Source organism: Hetaerina americana, unplaced genomic scaffold (genome assembly GCF_022747635.1).
Source record: "Hetaerina americana unplaced genomic scaffold, ioHetAmer1.1.p SCAF_4, whole genome shotgun sequence".
NCBI classification, from domain to species: Eukaryota; Metazoa; Arthropoda; class Insecta; order Odonata; family Calopterygidae; genus Hetaerina; species Hetaerina americana.
This window is the reverse complement of record NW_027286985.1, coordinates 54,381,330-54,396,945: the sequence shown is the minus strand read 5'-3', so window position 1 is coordinate 54,396,945 and position 15,616 is coordinate 54,381,330. Positions and strand designations below refer to the sequence as shown.

The 15,616-nt window shown below is 37.5% G+C and overlaps 1 protein-coding gene across 1 annotated transcript in view; it reads left to right on the top strand.

The window, feature by feature from the left end:
- The window catches only part of Smg6 (Smg6 nonsense mediated mRNA decay factor), a 174,360-nt gene extending 159,187 nt beyond the window's left edge, over positions 1 to 15,173 (top strand). The window contains exons 21-23 of the mRNA XM_071590282.1: positions 9,507 to 9,736; positions 11,384 to 11,519; positions 12,266 to 15,173. Coding sequence (XP_071446383.1) covers positions 9,507 to 9,736; positions 11,384 to 11,519; positions 12,266 to 12,492 — 593 coding nt within the window. The 3' untranslated portion in view covers positions 12,493 to 15,173. The remainder of the gene's footprint in view (positions 1 to 9,506; positions 9,737 to 11,383; positions 11,520 to 12,265) is intronic.
- The last annotated feature ends 443 nt before the right edge of the window (positions 15,174 to 15,616 follow it).

The following is a 15,616-nucleotide window of genomic DNA, read 5'->3' as shown; positions in this document are numbered from 1 at the left end:
GAAGGGCGCTGGTTTTTAAGCCAGGAAAATATTTCCCTCGTGGAAAAGTGATCGAACAGATTTGAACGTCCGAGCGTGTCGCCATCCCCCTTCTAGGATTTCTGCCCCATGTCTTCGGGTTTCCAACGGTTTTTTCACAGTATTTTGTCATTGCTCCGTGTTGGACTGTTTGGGAAACGTTTTTCCTGAACCTCACCCTGTCAGTCTTTTCTTTTTCTGTCGGTTCTCTCCAGAACTCCATCCCTTCCCCCCGCAACTTTACCCCTCCTTCAATTGTCCAGAGGGTGGGCTGCGAGGTTCCTCAGCGTCCATAAGAGAGGAAGGAGACGGGGTAGATGTTGTGCCGTTTTATTTCTTCCTCAAATCACGGCGATCCCTTTCTTTTTCCCCCCAGATTGGATGACTGTCGTTTTCGTTTGTGTGCTCTTCAAAACTCAAGAGCACGGGGTTCGCACTGAGAACGACGCGTACCCTCTCGTATGACTTCTCGTCGCTCCTGTTTTCTTCTTTTACTTTTTTTCCGGGAAGAAGACTTAGGTTCGATTCGTTTCTTACGGTTTTCCTTCGCACCTCTTTTTACGGTCCCAAAGTCTGCCCTCAGATTTTACTCAGTGCGAAGATAATCGTTTGACTGATATCTTTTTGTTTTCATCTTCCATGACTACGCTTTGGAAGTTTCCCCCATCGAATTTTCGTGTAATATAGCGGGCCGGATGCTATTGTCATCTTCAAGCTGAGTGTGGAGTTTTTAAGTACGCCGTCGTGGCCCTTGTAGTGAGGAATTTTGGATATCTGTCTTATAGGCTCCAAGAAGAAAAGCGTTTAGTAATCATTTGACATGGTATGGTGTTAACTTTAAGAAAAGTATCTTCAAATTTAACTATCAGGATTTTTTTCCTAATAGTGAACTCATTGATGCCAGTAATAATAGTGAAATAGTTTATGCTAAATTTTCTCCGTAATGGTATATCTGGAGGTTTAAATTAAGGAATGGGTTTTCGGACCCTAGAGCAGTAAAATAATTACGTAACGCATAAAGGAGTTGAAAATCCCAACGTTATGTGCATAAAAAATTAATTGATTGTCATTTAACCTTCCTTAAGTCTGTTTATATCTTAAGTCCTCGAATACGGGGAAAATACTGATGTTGGAAACTGCTTTAGGCATTTTTCAAATTGATTTGAATGGCAATTGACACTTTTCGTTCGATTCCAATTTTAGGGTAGTCCGAAAAATGTGAAATGAAAACCGGCCGTTACTTTTTTTTGGCATTGTGTTGTATCGAAAAACCTTTCCCGAGGAGAGTTCGAAAGTTAAAGTTAAGTTAGAATTATTACAAAATCCACCGCATTCGCCAGATTTGACCACTGGTGTCTTATTTCCGAATCACAATGTACTCTTATCTCCGAAAAAATGGTTCGGCGGAAAACGATTCACGTCGAACGAGGTGGTGTTCGCCAACACTGAGGACCTCCCGGAATCCTGCTTTTTGGAAAGCTTGAAGAAGTTGGTGAAACGCTGGGAAAAGTGCGTCGAGCTGAAGGGCTTATGGGCTTCGAGGCTTATGTCGAAAATTAAAGAAAAATCAACCCAAAATAATTTGTTTTTCTATTTTTCATAAGGAATTAGTGAATGACCCACGTATTCTTCACGCAAGTTATTGTACTTTCATTCCATGTTTTTATATAATCAGAATAAAGTAGGTGTTTCTGAGCGTGTTGACGCAGCGGTTTAGTTACGAAAATGTCTCCACTTCCAAAACTTAGAAACAAAGTAGGTATAATTTGAATGAAGCAACCTCAGGATACTTATTAATTTATAATAATACGCCCTGAAAAAAAACGTTGGTTTACAGTGTGTGCAGTCACTGTAAAAGTATACTATTCCAGTGCAATTTAACATATTAGTAAACGAATTAGTGTAATAACCTTGGACTCTGCATGCTTATGCTCTTCTCAAACATGTAGTCATGTAGTTTCTTTGCGATAATAAATAGAGTAGTACTTGGGTTGGCATTTCTTGACAAATGGATACATATGTTATTGGGAAAGTGTTTTGTGAATCCAAGGTCAAGTGGGTTTGTAGCGCAGGTTTATTCTTGTCATTTATTTTGTCTCTCTTCTTCGGTTAAACTTGTTTACTCTTTATTGACTATAGATTCATTCGTTGAATGTATAAAAACTTTCTACTAGCATCCCATGCTCTTAGAAACTGATATATTTCCATATGATTTTATGATGAAATAATAATGATGCAATTGATCCGATTCGAGCCATTGGATTATTTTCATATGGTGGTGCATTCTTATAGTGAGGGGAAAGTATTTTTACTGCACGGTTTTTCATGAAAGAATGGCGAGCAGCTTGGTTTAATCCGGACGAAAATTAAGGTCATTCATGCAGCACTCTTTCAGTGAAATTTATCATTAATGTAAAATGTTTTGGTGTTTTATAATGATATTGTGGTGGCAATGAAGATTCAATATTCAAGTCAAAATATTGTGTTAATTTAAGGGAGTGAATACGAGTTATAATATACATGTCAAAGCCTTAAAAAAATATACTATGTTATTGCTTGCTATCATATTTTGTTGACATGTTAATTTAATTTTAATGTTGGAGATAAACTGATGAAGAATAATAAGACACGATGTTGTGGACAGTCTCTGGTAATTGAACTGAATGAGGAAAAATCGCATAATTTGGTAAGTGTAATCAAGGATATTTAAATGGAGGCCAAGGAGCTGAGGAAGTACCATTGGGGGAGTCAAATAATTAAAAAAGAAGCTGTATGTAAATATTTAAAAGATATATAATTGTTGCAATTGTCGTTTAGCTAAACTCATTTTGAATGTATGTTGATGCTTTCAATGTTGATGTTATGCTCATGTTTTCAATGCGATTGCTGATGCATTAGATACCTTCACTAACATTATAACATTTCTACAGTAAAAGTATGCCGAGATTGTGAAAGATTCATTTTTTTGCATAATTACAATGAAATCACTGGATGATTTTCATTCGCTACGGGAATCGCTGTTGGATTGATTCTTTGTTTTTGGCATCATAGCTTTTTTCACAACTATGAGTTATATTCCTCTAGAAAATGTAGGCATGTAGTTATTTTGCGCTTGGGAATATTAGAAATGAAAAACTCAATCAGATTTTTTCAGGTAAATCATGAATATATATTTGCAAACTTTTCCAGTTAATTTATTCTTTTTCACAAAAATACTTTAAAGAAAAAGATGCGTTGTCGATCTATAGGTAGTATCACTTAATGATATTTAACCGCATTAAGGTAATCATAGCATTCTATTAAGAAAAAGTTCATGCTCTTACTCGATTTATTATTTTAAAAATATTTTTAGCCCTCTAATGTTAATAAAATTGCCAAGAGTAACCGTGGAATTCGTAACATATTGCAATTGGCTTATCTCATAACTAGCTAAGAGGAACCTTCAACAATGAGTCATAATACGAGTACCAGCTCTTAGAAACTAAACCATCAACTAATGAATATGAAACCAGTTATTTAATATTAAAATAATCAAATAAGAAATGTAATGGAAACCTACTTGACAAAAATAAATGTTACCTATTTATTGAATTAATATAAGGCCATTGTTGTTATCGTCTATTGTAAGTATATTCTCAAGTTAAGTAATCTACATGCGTACTTTAATACGATCAGTAAAAGTACAAAATTACTTAGCTAGGAATATTTGCATATTATGACATAAATGTTTGTTTACTCGTTCGAGTTGTTACTTTTTTGTGAAGTGCCAACCGAATAGTCCACAATGTTTTCAAAAGTTAAAAATAAATTTTTTTGCTCTTCTATTTTGTAATTACTTTTTATTTATTGTACAATTTCGCCTTTTCGCGCGCGTGTCGTGTCTTTATTCCGTCTGATATTACCCGGTATTATTTGGCAATTTGGAAATCTAAATAATGTCGATGACATCAAGGAAAAGACAATTAGGAACAATGTCGAATTAAATAATTATAATCTCTCCATTCTGTTTTGGATATAATTTTCGTAAAAAGATTGGCATCGTTTCGGTATGATTGTTAGTCCCATATTGATTTTGAATAGTGTCGCCCGAAACGTGAACGTAATAAATTGCTGAAATGCGCGAATTATTCGACTTGAGTAAGCATTTGACTTTTTTAATTTTGTAAGGACTTTTTAGTGCTCATTATTAGGAAAATTTTGATTATAAGTAGTTGTTATATCTCTTTGTTGTCATAATAACGTTTAAAAATACCCCTTGCTTAGATTGTGTTAAGTCAAATGTAGGGCGAGCAAAAGTGAATGATTAAGACAGGACTACGTAGAGATATGGGCGTCCGTAGCGGATTTTCGCTCCTGTTTTTCAGATTCCGTCCATGTGGGCATGCACGTTGAACTCGGGATGCAAAAAATGGCGCCGTCGCGCAGGCTTTCTTTTAGGAATTCGCATGGTCATCCATCCACTCCAGTGCTTTCCCTCCGTTCCTCTTTTCTTTGCTCTCACCCCTATTCCTCTCGTCCCCGCTGAGCTTCCATCACTCAGGTTCTCCGTCTTACGTCCATACGTCTTAGCTCCTCTGTGATCGAGGCCATTTGGTAAAATTCGAAAATGTAGCTAGTCTAGCTAGCCTTTTCCCTTGCCTTCCTCCAACATCTTAATTTCTAAAAGGTTGCCACTTCAACCAAAAACGCTGGTTAATCTGTTCATAAACATTGTACACAGTGGTATTCTCACTATTCATGAGAGGATTTATTTCTTAATGATAAAATCACCAATTTGTACTTTTCTATACATTTTGCCTGTCGCAAATAACTTGTTATTTGGTATTTATTGTCTCGAGGAGAAGTGATAACTTACCGTAATGAGTTGCCAATGAACTAACTCTGAATTTATTGGGTAAAAAGCATGCTATATTGATTACTGCTCTTGCAGAAAAATAAGGTCCAAACGGTACTTTGCTTCAGAAGGAAGGTATTTCTTTCGATCATATTGATGGAATCGCAGGATATACCCCGTACTTCGAACGCCCGGACCAAAAATCATTTGGTATGAAGGGCTATGTGTTTTACGATTATTTGAGCGGACTTGAAGTGAGTGGTGTAATTTGTTTGTACACTCAACATACGAGTATATCTTGCAAATAATAATGTCACTCATTTTATTTCACCCCCACCAGAATCCTTTTAGTCCTTTTGGGCAGCGCCCAATGGGTTTTGATTTTATGAAACTGGTGATAAAGATCGTCATGCTTCTTGCACTTGTGAGCTGCCTGTCAAATGACCACTTGCCAGCATAATTTCATCGCACTCTCTTCAGTACATTACCCCTCAAATCCACCTGCTTGCCCGTCAAGTCTCCCGGAGGGACAGATGGTCGACTTCCGTTCGGGATCAGTTCATGGTGCCTCGTATTTGATGACGCATTACAAGCGACGCTCGTGTTAAAAGGCATTAAGAGGATGTTGGAAATAATGGATGAATTAGCCTCCTGGATGGATCTCTTTCCTTCTCGTCCTCATTATTCTTGCCAATCATTTCCTCTTGAGGTTCACCTCGCTGGCGCAAGTGTCAGCTCGATGATGCTCCCGCGTCTTTGGCCGTTTCCTACCGTGAATGGGTATGCGAGGGGATTAAACGGAATACAGCATCCATTTCCTCGGGGGATTTGAATCTCCAACCCGCGAAGCAGTCCACTGGGATAATCCGTTCCTCGCGCTTGCAGATCTCTTATTAGATCCTGCCCGCACCTGCATGATTGTGCATACGTACTCCAGTCAACGTCAATGTAACCGCTCAAATAAAATCATGTTTTCGTGAAGTCATATTGACCGAAGCTTGGGAGTAACCAAGGGTTCAAGGTGTGGACTATCTCTCAGGGAGGCTATAGAAGCGCCGGAGGCGATTCTGGATTAAGTTGAAGTGTGTGGCTCAATTAATGAAAACGTTTTCAAGGCATGAAAAGTGGATAATATTAACCAATGCTTGTTGCTAAATCTGTTGAAATGGGTTCGTTCATTTAATCGAATGCCCTTCTTTGCATATGACAGTCGAAATTAGAAAGCCAAAAATACTACTCGTATGATAAATCATATGAAAATTCGATTTCCAGCTTACATTGCGGACCCTTTGGTCCAGTCCTTGTGGGAAGGAGAAACACAACAGGTGTCGGAGGCACCAGTTACGTCTTTCGGAACCCCCTGGAACTCCTGATTCGGAACTCCAGTTACGCCTTCAACCGAAGTCATCCGCGTCTATGTGTCCTTGGCCTCTCATCATGTGTAGTGGCTTTTTCTTTGCCCCACGCCATTGTCGCGTCCTAGGTTTTCGCTTTCTGTGCGCGGGTAACGACCTACTTTTTCGAGCGCTTAAAATATTAGGATTTTTCCATATTTATTTCTATTGGTGAAATGGCTCCAAGGTAGAGGATTCGACATGCAATGGGGGAAGCTCTTAGATTGAGGTAACGAACGGTCTCATCATTGGTTTTCTTCGTTCCAGTGCTTATCAACCATTCGAAACCTTATTTGCGAATTGAAATACCTGCTGTGACAGCAGTTCTCGTATTTCAACGTATAAGTCTCGTTTTTCAAAGCAGAATTACTCGTTTCTTTAATTCATTGGTTGTTACGAATTTAATTCTTTGGTTTGGGAACTGTATGATTCTAAATCATGTTATGACAGTTAAAGTCACGTTGACTCTATTTGCTAAGGTTACAGTGGACTGTGGGTGGAATAAATGATTTAATCTTTAATTCTTACTCATTGAAAGAGTTAATTTTTTCCTCTACCCGAATGCATTTGAAGGTGTTTGCACACGTTCAAAGTATTCCGAGGCATTAATAAATTTGTATATCATCGTTAATTTTATTTTAATGTGGATCCCTCGTCTCCGGTTATGTATCCCGATGTGTTTCTTGAATTACGATTATCGATTTGTCTCGCTGAAGTTTGTGAAGGACGAGAACTCAGCTGAGTTCTTATATGGGGAGTTGGAGCGTTCACCTTGGGCGGTAACGGAACGTTGGGGGGAGGCATCTTGATCCTGAGCCAATTTTAGTTTACAGTATCGTGTTACATTTGAACTTTGTTTTTATTTGTTTATTTTCGATTGCCACTGCGCACTGAGTCGTTATTTTCTTGTCTCTTTTAAAAATAACTTTTTGTGTGTGATGTATTTACTCATGATGCGGAAAAACTGTTCTCACAATCAGTTGAATCGTCATCACAGTTTTCCGGAAAACTGCTCCAGATGTGACGGTGATGAAGATTCTATTGAACACCCCGAGTTTAAGAAATGGTATTACGTCGTCGGCTGCTTCGCAAAAAATCGTTTTAGCCCTGTAACGAACCATGTTGAATCGGCGGGGTGCAATCGTTCTCATCTCTCTCTTCCTCCTCTCCGAGATATTTTCCTCTTAAAGATTGCGCGCAGTTTCCGACGAGTTTCGTTTTGAGGAAGGCGTGCTCGACTTTTTTCATACAGCCTTTCGTCTGATTCCCGTTAACGTCTCTTCTATGAAGAGTGTCAAAAAGGAAAGGCTTCTCGAGGTTTTTTTTTACCGCCCCCCCCTCGCCACTCTGAAAGAGATTTTGAAAATGAGTCGTCCCTCCGTCTTCTAATGTGCCCAAATCAGTCTTCGGTAATCCTAAATTATTCCTTGAGGCATTATTCTGACGTCTTTGTGAAATCATGACGCGATTGCTGTTGGCATTGGTTTTGTCTACAGTGCGTACTTCGCTTTTACTGAGGGTGCTGCTCATCGCTTGACTCGACGCGGTCATACATTTTTTATCTCCCGACTACGAAATATAATGGAAGTAAACCATGTCTGTTCGTCTTTTTTTATTCCTCGACTACGAAATATAATAAAAGTAAACTATGTCTATGTATTTAGAGATCGTCGCTGCCATTTGATAGGTTAAAAAGAAAGTTTAGTGAAGTTCATTTTAAGGAATACTATCATTTCCTCGCAAAAATACTTGAATATGAAGTTTTCTTACATTTAGTGATTTCCTTGTGTAGCCGATGTGGAGAGGCGAAATTCGTATACGGATGACTTAGAATCGCATTACCATGGCCAAGTTATATTGATTACTCTTGCCGATTACCAACATTTGCTAAATCGTCTGTAGGGTCTGTGTTTATTTATCATTACAATTTTTGATCATCGAACGTGTGGTAATCAGCAATGTGATTTAGAAACGTTCAGGTTGAAAGACGCTCATAAAATTAATGGTTGTGTGATACACGAGTACCTTTTTTCGATTAAGGGGAATACTTCTCTGGTTCAGAGTTAAACTCGTTGGGTAAAAGCTTAATAAGGAAAACCATATTGGCTTTTATTTCAGCGCCAGTGTTTTTGTGTGGTTCGACCATAGTAAAGCTTGGCGTAAGAAAATATATTAAGAGGAAGTGCAGTTGAAGGATGCTAATGATTCTAAGCTACTTCGTAAACGAATATCGACCACTGAGAGGCTAAACTTGATGACAACGTAATTGTCGCCGCCCAAAGGCGGTCGCAAATGGAGTTGAAGTACAGTTCAGATAATATTTTACCATCAGCGGCCGCTACTTTTCTCATTTCTCCTTGGAACCAAAGGATAGATAGTAGTGTCTGGAGGAAGTTTTCCCCATTCCCCCTGAACTGAGGTAGTTGGTGGTTATTATGGTTGGTGGTGGTGAGACTATTGGTGGTTCACCTGTAGTTTTTTCTGAGAAGCCCGTTTATCAGTTTCAAGCTAGGGAGTAATAAGACATTTTTTTCATATAACGTGGCCAAAAATAAGCATATGATGCTTAAATAATATTGAGTAACCCTGGTGTAGTTTCAATTTTGGTGACATTTATATTTTAAAAATTCTTAGGACAAAGCATTTTATTTCTATTTTTTGTTCTAACTCAATAATTTGATCATTATTCTTAAAAAATCCATGCATTACTTTGTGGTAGTGTGTGTACAAAACTAATGAAGTAAAGTATAATTGTGCTCTTATTTGTGTTAATAATAGAGGGATTTCCTTTATGGACAATTTCCTGAAGCCCAAGATTTAGAGTTAAGTGTTTTAAAAGACATGAAGGATAAATAACAGAGCGTAATTATGCTACCATACTACTTCGGCCCAGACTTGTAAAAACCAGAGAGATTGTATTGAAGAAATATTTTCCAATTCAGATATATTAGGGCAATTTGAGTCTGCTGATATCTTTTGCTAGTAATGCCTGTCATTATTATTTGCAACAAATAACTAATCAGGTCAGGAGCTATATCTGATAGAGCATAAAAATTTAATTCATGTCTTCATAAAAGTCTGGCTTGTATTGTCAATGGCACTTACACCACTGTGTAGTTAAGCCTTGAGAATTTTCCTATTTTAAGAGTTGTGATATATCTAGCTGAATTACGTACCATTTGTTGAAGGTTTTTAAATCATGAATAATAAGTAAGTAATTATAATGCATGCTAACGAGGAAATATATCTTAATCCCTCAGTGGTCAGTGAACTAGAAGGTCTTGCCAGGGGGGGTCAACGCCCAACTCACACAGGTTCTTCTGCTGTGCCCCCATCGGCTTCCCACTGTGTTCTTGTGGCTGAGGGGGCACGATCTGCCCTCACGTTGCTCAGAAGTCCTGGGGGTGGACCTGTGCCTGGAGTGCGATGTGTTACCACCAGAGGCACTGTTCTACCATCTACAACGTTCACCGTTGAGGAAGATGATTCGGTGAGTTTAAGTGACTTATTTTTCCATCTGTAAACATTTTATTGTTCTTAGTATTGCCCTTTTCTCTGCCTATCACCCTTTAACCAATTTTAAAGAATTCATCACTGTAAAAGGAGGTCGTTTTATCTCTCAGTAAGTTTTTGAAGACAAATGTTGGTATGCATGCATTCTATGGACCAAGATACCAGTTGCCTCTGTATATCTGCTTTCCTTTCACATTTCCTTGTAATCAAAAAGCTTTCAATTGTGTGCATTTCATTACATTAGGTGTGTATCACCTGCTGTGCACATATCGTATACAATCCAAGTACACTACAACTGCACACTTAGTGTTCCTTCAAATAGGGATAAAAGAGTGGAATTATAGTCATTTATAAACTTCATTGTTGGTGGTAGCGGGTAATATTTACTGTGTGATATCATCAATGATGATTTCCATTTATCATTTTGATTGAGAGCTTGAATTTGTGAAATAGGCTAGCATTTTCTACCAAGCACATTAAGACCTAGTGCCACTACAAGAATGTTCACATACACCATTGGGGGTGTGATAGATCAGTGAGTAATAGGCTACAGACTGGGGAGGGGGCTGGTTTCCAGCCTCGGTGATGCTTCTAGGCACTCACAAAATTCACCCAAGCTGTAATTTTTCAAGCAACATCTACCTAGGATATGTCAGATGGCAAAGGCAACAGTTCCACTCCCACCCTATCCTAATATGTGAAATTGGCATGCTGTTGGACTTGATGATTTCTGGTTTAGGGGAACAAGAGCCCTGTGAACTTTGGTATATTGGTCCATTGTTCAACCCATGTTGAACATACTTGCCACCTGAAGGCAGGGCAAGAGCACCACTGTAAGAGTATGGAGGTCGCCCATCTAAGTTTCATCTGGGGCCAACATTGCATTACTTCAGTGAACTAACAGGGACCAATGTGTTATATGGCCCTTGCATTTTTTTACAAAGTGAGCTCCGTCCTCACTTATCAAACTGACCTTTGGGTTGATTACTGTGGTGGTGGTGAATATGCTGTTCACGTTCATTATTATAAGTAATAAATGAGTGGAGCTCAGTCATCCAGCTCATTTGTTGTAAGGCCTGCATATACTCCTTGATCTCAGTCTTGCTCTCCATCATTAGAGGTGTGTAGGGATGGAGGTCCCTCTCAAATTCTCTGCTTTTTAGAAATTTTGTTTATTGTTAACTACATATTGACCAGCTGTTCTTTACCCTTCAAATCCACTATGTAATGTGCTAAGCATGCATGGCGGCATACTTATTCCAAATGTATAGTTCAGGATTTCATGAGTTGATGCTCATAGTTTCGAAGTCCCATGTTCTTAAGGGCTTCTATATTTCCAACTTCCCATATCACCGGTCCCCTCCCTAATAATATCACGACTGTATTTTTTCTGGTAGATTTATTTGGAGTGGGGTTAGTGCAAAAATGGTACCAAGATTTTGAACCAGTAATCTCTGTAGGATGGGATTGGTTGTTAGTTATCAATTTAATCTGCAACCAACAGAGTTAAAGGTTTATTCTGCTATCTGTAAGGAGAATTTTCTGGATTATTTGAAGGTGAATGTGTGAATGGCAGTCTTAATTAGTGAAATGAGAGTATTGTCACATATATCTTTCCTTGCAGGGCCTAGGAGGTGGAGGTGAGAATGAGCTGCGTGGCAATGATGATCGCATCCTTGCCACATGCCTCAGTTTGGTCCGTACACAGAAGGGCGTTCATGAAGCCACTACAGATAGATCATGTGTCTGGAGGCGAAGGGGTGAGTGCCAGTGCTTCGTTAAAACCTTGGTCCTTAATTCTTATGGTACTAGTGGATAAGTCAACACTTCTGCCATAATACTATTAGTGAAAAAAGATCTTTTATGGATATAAGCTAATTATCTAAGGGTAATACCACATATTCTGAAAATAAAACTCATAGCAAGGTAATATATGTAAGGTTAAAAAAATTGAATATGTGTTCATCGAAATGTCCAAATGTATTCTTGCTGAAAAACTGTTGAAGTTTTATTTTTCCAGCCGCAGTTATTACTTGTAAATCAAACTTTAGAAGTGACAATAGGCAAAGTTTTTATGCTTGTGAATGCTGTGTTATCATTTTGTAATATGTTTGAGGAATGTTATTTTGTATCCTCTTGAGTTTTTTGCTGTTTCTTGTAAATCAACCAGAAGGATGATATGAAGTTTTCATTTGGTAATTGTTCTCTCTTGTTTTACACTGAGGGCACACTTAGACTCAGTATGCACAATTCATTTTTGAAGGAGATACTTGCTGGAATGTGAGCAGTATGATAGTATCAAGTCCCAACAGCTTTAATTAGATTACTTGAATTTAAGTTCTAATTTCTCGGGCATTCTTAGAATGATTTCATATTTAGGTACCCCCTTACTTATTTTTGAGCTATTTTATATCGATGTGGTTTCTTTTATTCAGTTTTAAATGGTTTCACTTCTGTGGAGCCCAGATATGTTATTTTGTTTGAGGTGTTCTTGTTCTCTTTGCAGGGTTGCCAGCAGCAAGGCACATCTATCGTGAGGTTGTCCTCCTCACTGAAGATCGCAACCTCAGGGTAAAGGCACTGGCCAGGGATGTGCCAGTTCGTGGTGTTGAGTGGTTTCTGAACTGGGCCACCCGAACGCCAAACACTACATCTAGGTCTTCATTATCCAAGTGCCCTTCCCCCCCCTCGCAGAGGGGTTCACTCCCTACCCCCGGACCCTTGGCCACCTGAGGTGAAAGGATAGCCCGTGGTAATTGAAGCGGGCTGCAGGATGGTGCAGTAGGCATTTTTTGTTGGCAGACTTCATCTGCTAGCCCACTGGAAAAAAAAACAAATAGGTTTTGGGCCTGTCCTTGATGCATGATGCTCTGGACTTGTCCTTTCCTAAGCCATAATAAAAGTTATGACTAAGCAAACTGTTCTCTACCCCTCCCCAAAACCCTTTGATGAGATAATAATATCGATGATGGATTCAGAACAGAAAAGGAATGATGGGAATGTTTGCAAGTGGGTATGCCTTCAATATAGATAATTTTTGAAATAATACTGCCCACTTCCTGCTCGGGCTGCCTTTAAATATCTCCAAGTGGGTGTGCCTTTTATTGGGGTATCGCCTTGAGATAGATGCCATGCACCGGGCAGTTCTCAAAGTGTATATGGAGAAGTACACTGCAGTGCGCAGTGTATTTCTTTCTCCTTGAATTATTTAGTTTTTACAAAGTCAGTGAGATGTTAACTCTGCTGTAAACAATGATTTTCAGCTCTGTACGGTTATTAGTATGTTATTAAAAGGTGAGCCACATTAAATGAGGCTTTGAGGTATTAGTAATTTTTACCTGCAGCAGAGTACAGTTTATCATTATGAAATATAATTCTCATGTTGGCCATATTGGAATATGCATGCTCTTTTTATATTTCCACTTAAATTAATTGCATCGTGTTGGTGCCACTTTGTTGTTTTGCAATGGTTTACAGAAAGCTAATAATATTTGTGGAATTTCATCAATTTTTAGAAGTGGTCACCTTTTTTACCCCACACCACCTGAAAATGAAATGTAATCAACCTAGTGTATAATGCATGCATGTGTGTTTGTGGTTATTCATGAGAATGCGAATCGTTGGACACTTTTTTAAGATGACTGCCATTGAGGAATTTTTTATTGGCATTGGACATGCAGGAACATTTCCATGCATTGGTGGATGTTCTATAAAAACCACCTATGATCACCTTGATTGTACAAATTTTTTTAGTCCTAAAAATCACCTTCTTGTTTATCTAGGTTTAAGTATCTCCTAATATTATCATCATGTTGAATAAAGTGTTGAAAAAAATGGCAAGTTTAATATTCCCCATTTTTTTCTAGGTTGAAATCTCTTGAAATGTACTTGTAGAGTAGTGATATGAAATGAGGCAGTCGAGCACGGTTAAATGCCAATTGCACCGTGCAAAATAATTTGTGTGATTTTTTTATCATTTGGAATGTGTATATAATTATTATATATATATATATATATATAGGTGAGCATGAGTTGGTTATTGTTTCTCCTTTTTAATATTTTATGACATGATTGTCATGCAATTCTATCCAATTGTTCTCCCCTTCCAAATGCCTTACAATATTCCTCCTCCCTTTACCTCCCACTTCTTTTTGCTCCCATCCCAACTCCCAAAAAAAGAAAAAAAAACTTCCTCAATATTTCTTCAGTCTGCCTCTTTTGGGCACATTATTCTCTCGTATACAGGTTCCTTTGCTCCTGTGATGATAACGTGGGGGGAAGGGCGGCCCCTACTTGTAAAAAAAAATGAATACTTGTCCACATCCCTGTTACTTCTTACATTTCGTAACCCCCTCCGCCTTAAATATGGAAAGAGTAGTTTTTAATAACAAAAAAAAGATTTAATGTTGTGAAATAAAAAAGGTCATTGTGGCAGCAATTGAGGAAATGGGGTTGATGGGATACTCTCCCAAGCTCAGGAAAATACACCTATTTATGGGTGTCTGGGTGATAAGAAAAATTATTTAATAATTAGCCTAGCCACGAATCCTCATGAAAAAAATGGTGGATTTTTTTTAAATGTGAAGATTGCATGTATCTCTTTGGGGGTTTCGAAATTATGAGACTAGAAAATAACTCTTTGACTGCTCTTTTACAAGACTCATTTTTTAATTTTGCTTCATGATTATTGTGCCTCTGTGAGAGAGTGGTAACCAAAGTCAATTTCGTTGAATGTTTTTTTAAATTGTATTTTGAAGAGTGTTGTTAAGGGTAAAGATTTTAGTAAATGGTACTATAAATGTAAATTAAAATCTTTGAAGAGCAGGATTCTGCCCCTATTACATCTGTCAATATTTGTGTTGGAGAAAATGATGGGTGGCTGTGGAATTATTTTTTGAGCTGAATGTAGTTTTATTTTAATATTTATGTTGATCACTGTTTTGTGCCAAGGCATTGATTTATACCTGGTGACTCCTTAAATTTCCTTATTTGTCTGCTATTGTACAAAAAATTAAGGTTATTGTTTATTTTGCTATTGTTTTGTAAGGTTTTTTCTGATTAAATAAGTCTGCATAAGCACCAAATCTTATCTCACACACCTTACACTTTGAAATTCTTATGAAAGTGTACAAAAACTACCAATTGCAAGATTAGCATTTTTCCCTGAAGCCAAAAATTAAATTAATGAATTTATTGTAGTTAGCTGTTAGCAAGCTTTCTTAAGCAGTAATTTACGAGTAATCAATTTGCTGTCTTAGAAATTGTTCTTCTTTGCTATCTTGTTAGGCATGCAAGATCCGGAGTTACAAAAGGAAACAAATATACCAATAAGATGTTGAAATGTTTGTACAATCATAATTGGAAGTGATTCCTTTTATTTCTAAATAAAGAAAAGGAAACTTATTTTTTAATTATTTTGACTGGATCCTTTTTTCTTATCTCTTCAAATCCTCTTAAAGATTTGTGAAATTTCAATGGGATATTAAGTAAGATAAACTTTACTCTGGCTATAAAAAAATCTACTTTAATATGAAAAACTTGTGTGAATAAGAATTTGTATTCTCATCTATATTTTAATATGGTAAATTAAACAATTTTTATGCACACATGTAAAATTCATGATCTTGGATTTCAGCTTAACACTGGATTCTTTTTGTTAATCTGAAAATTCATGTTTAATTTGAAGCAGTGGAAGAAAATTAAAAGGGTATCTATTTTCCATTGATTTTAAGTTTTGTCAATTAAATAAAACGACGTTATATTATTTTTAGCCATAATTTTTTTGAGGATATTCAAATGTACGAGTTTGTCTATATTCATTGCTTAAACTTTTGAGAAGTTCGTATATCTTGTAGAT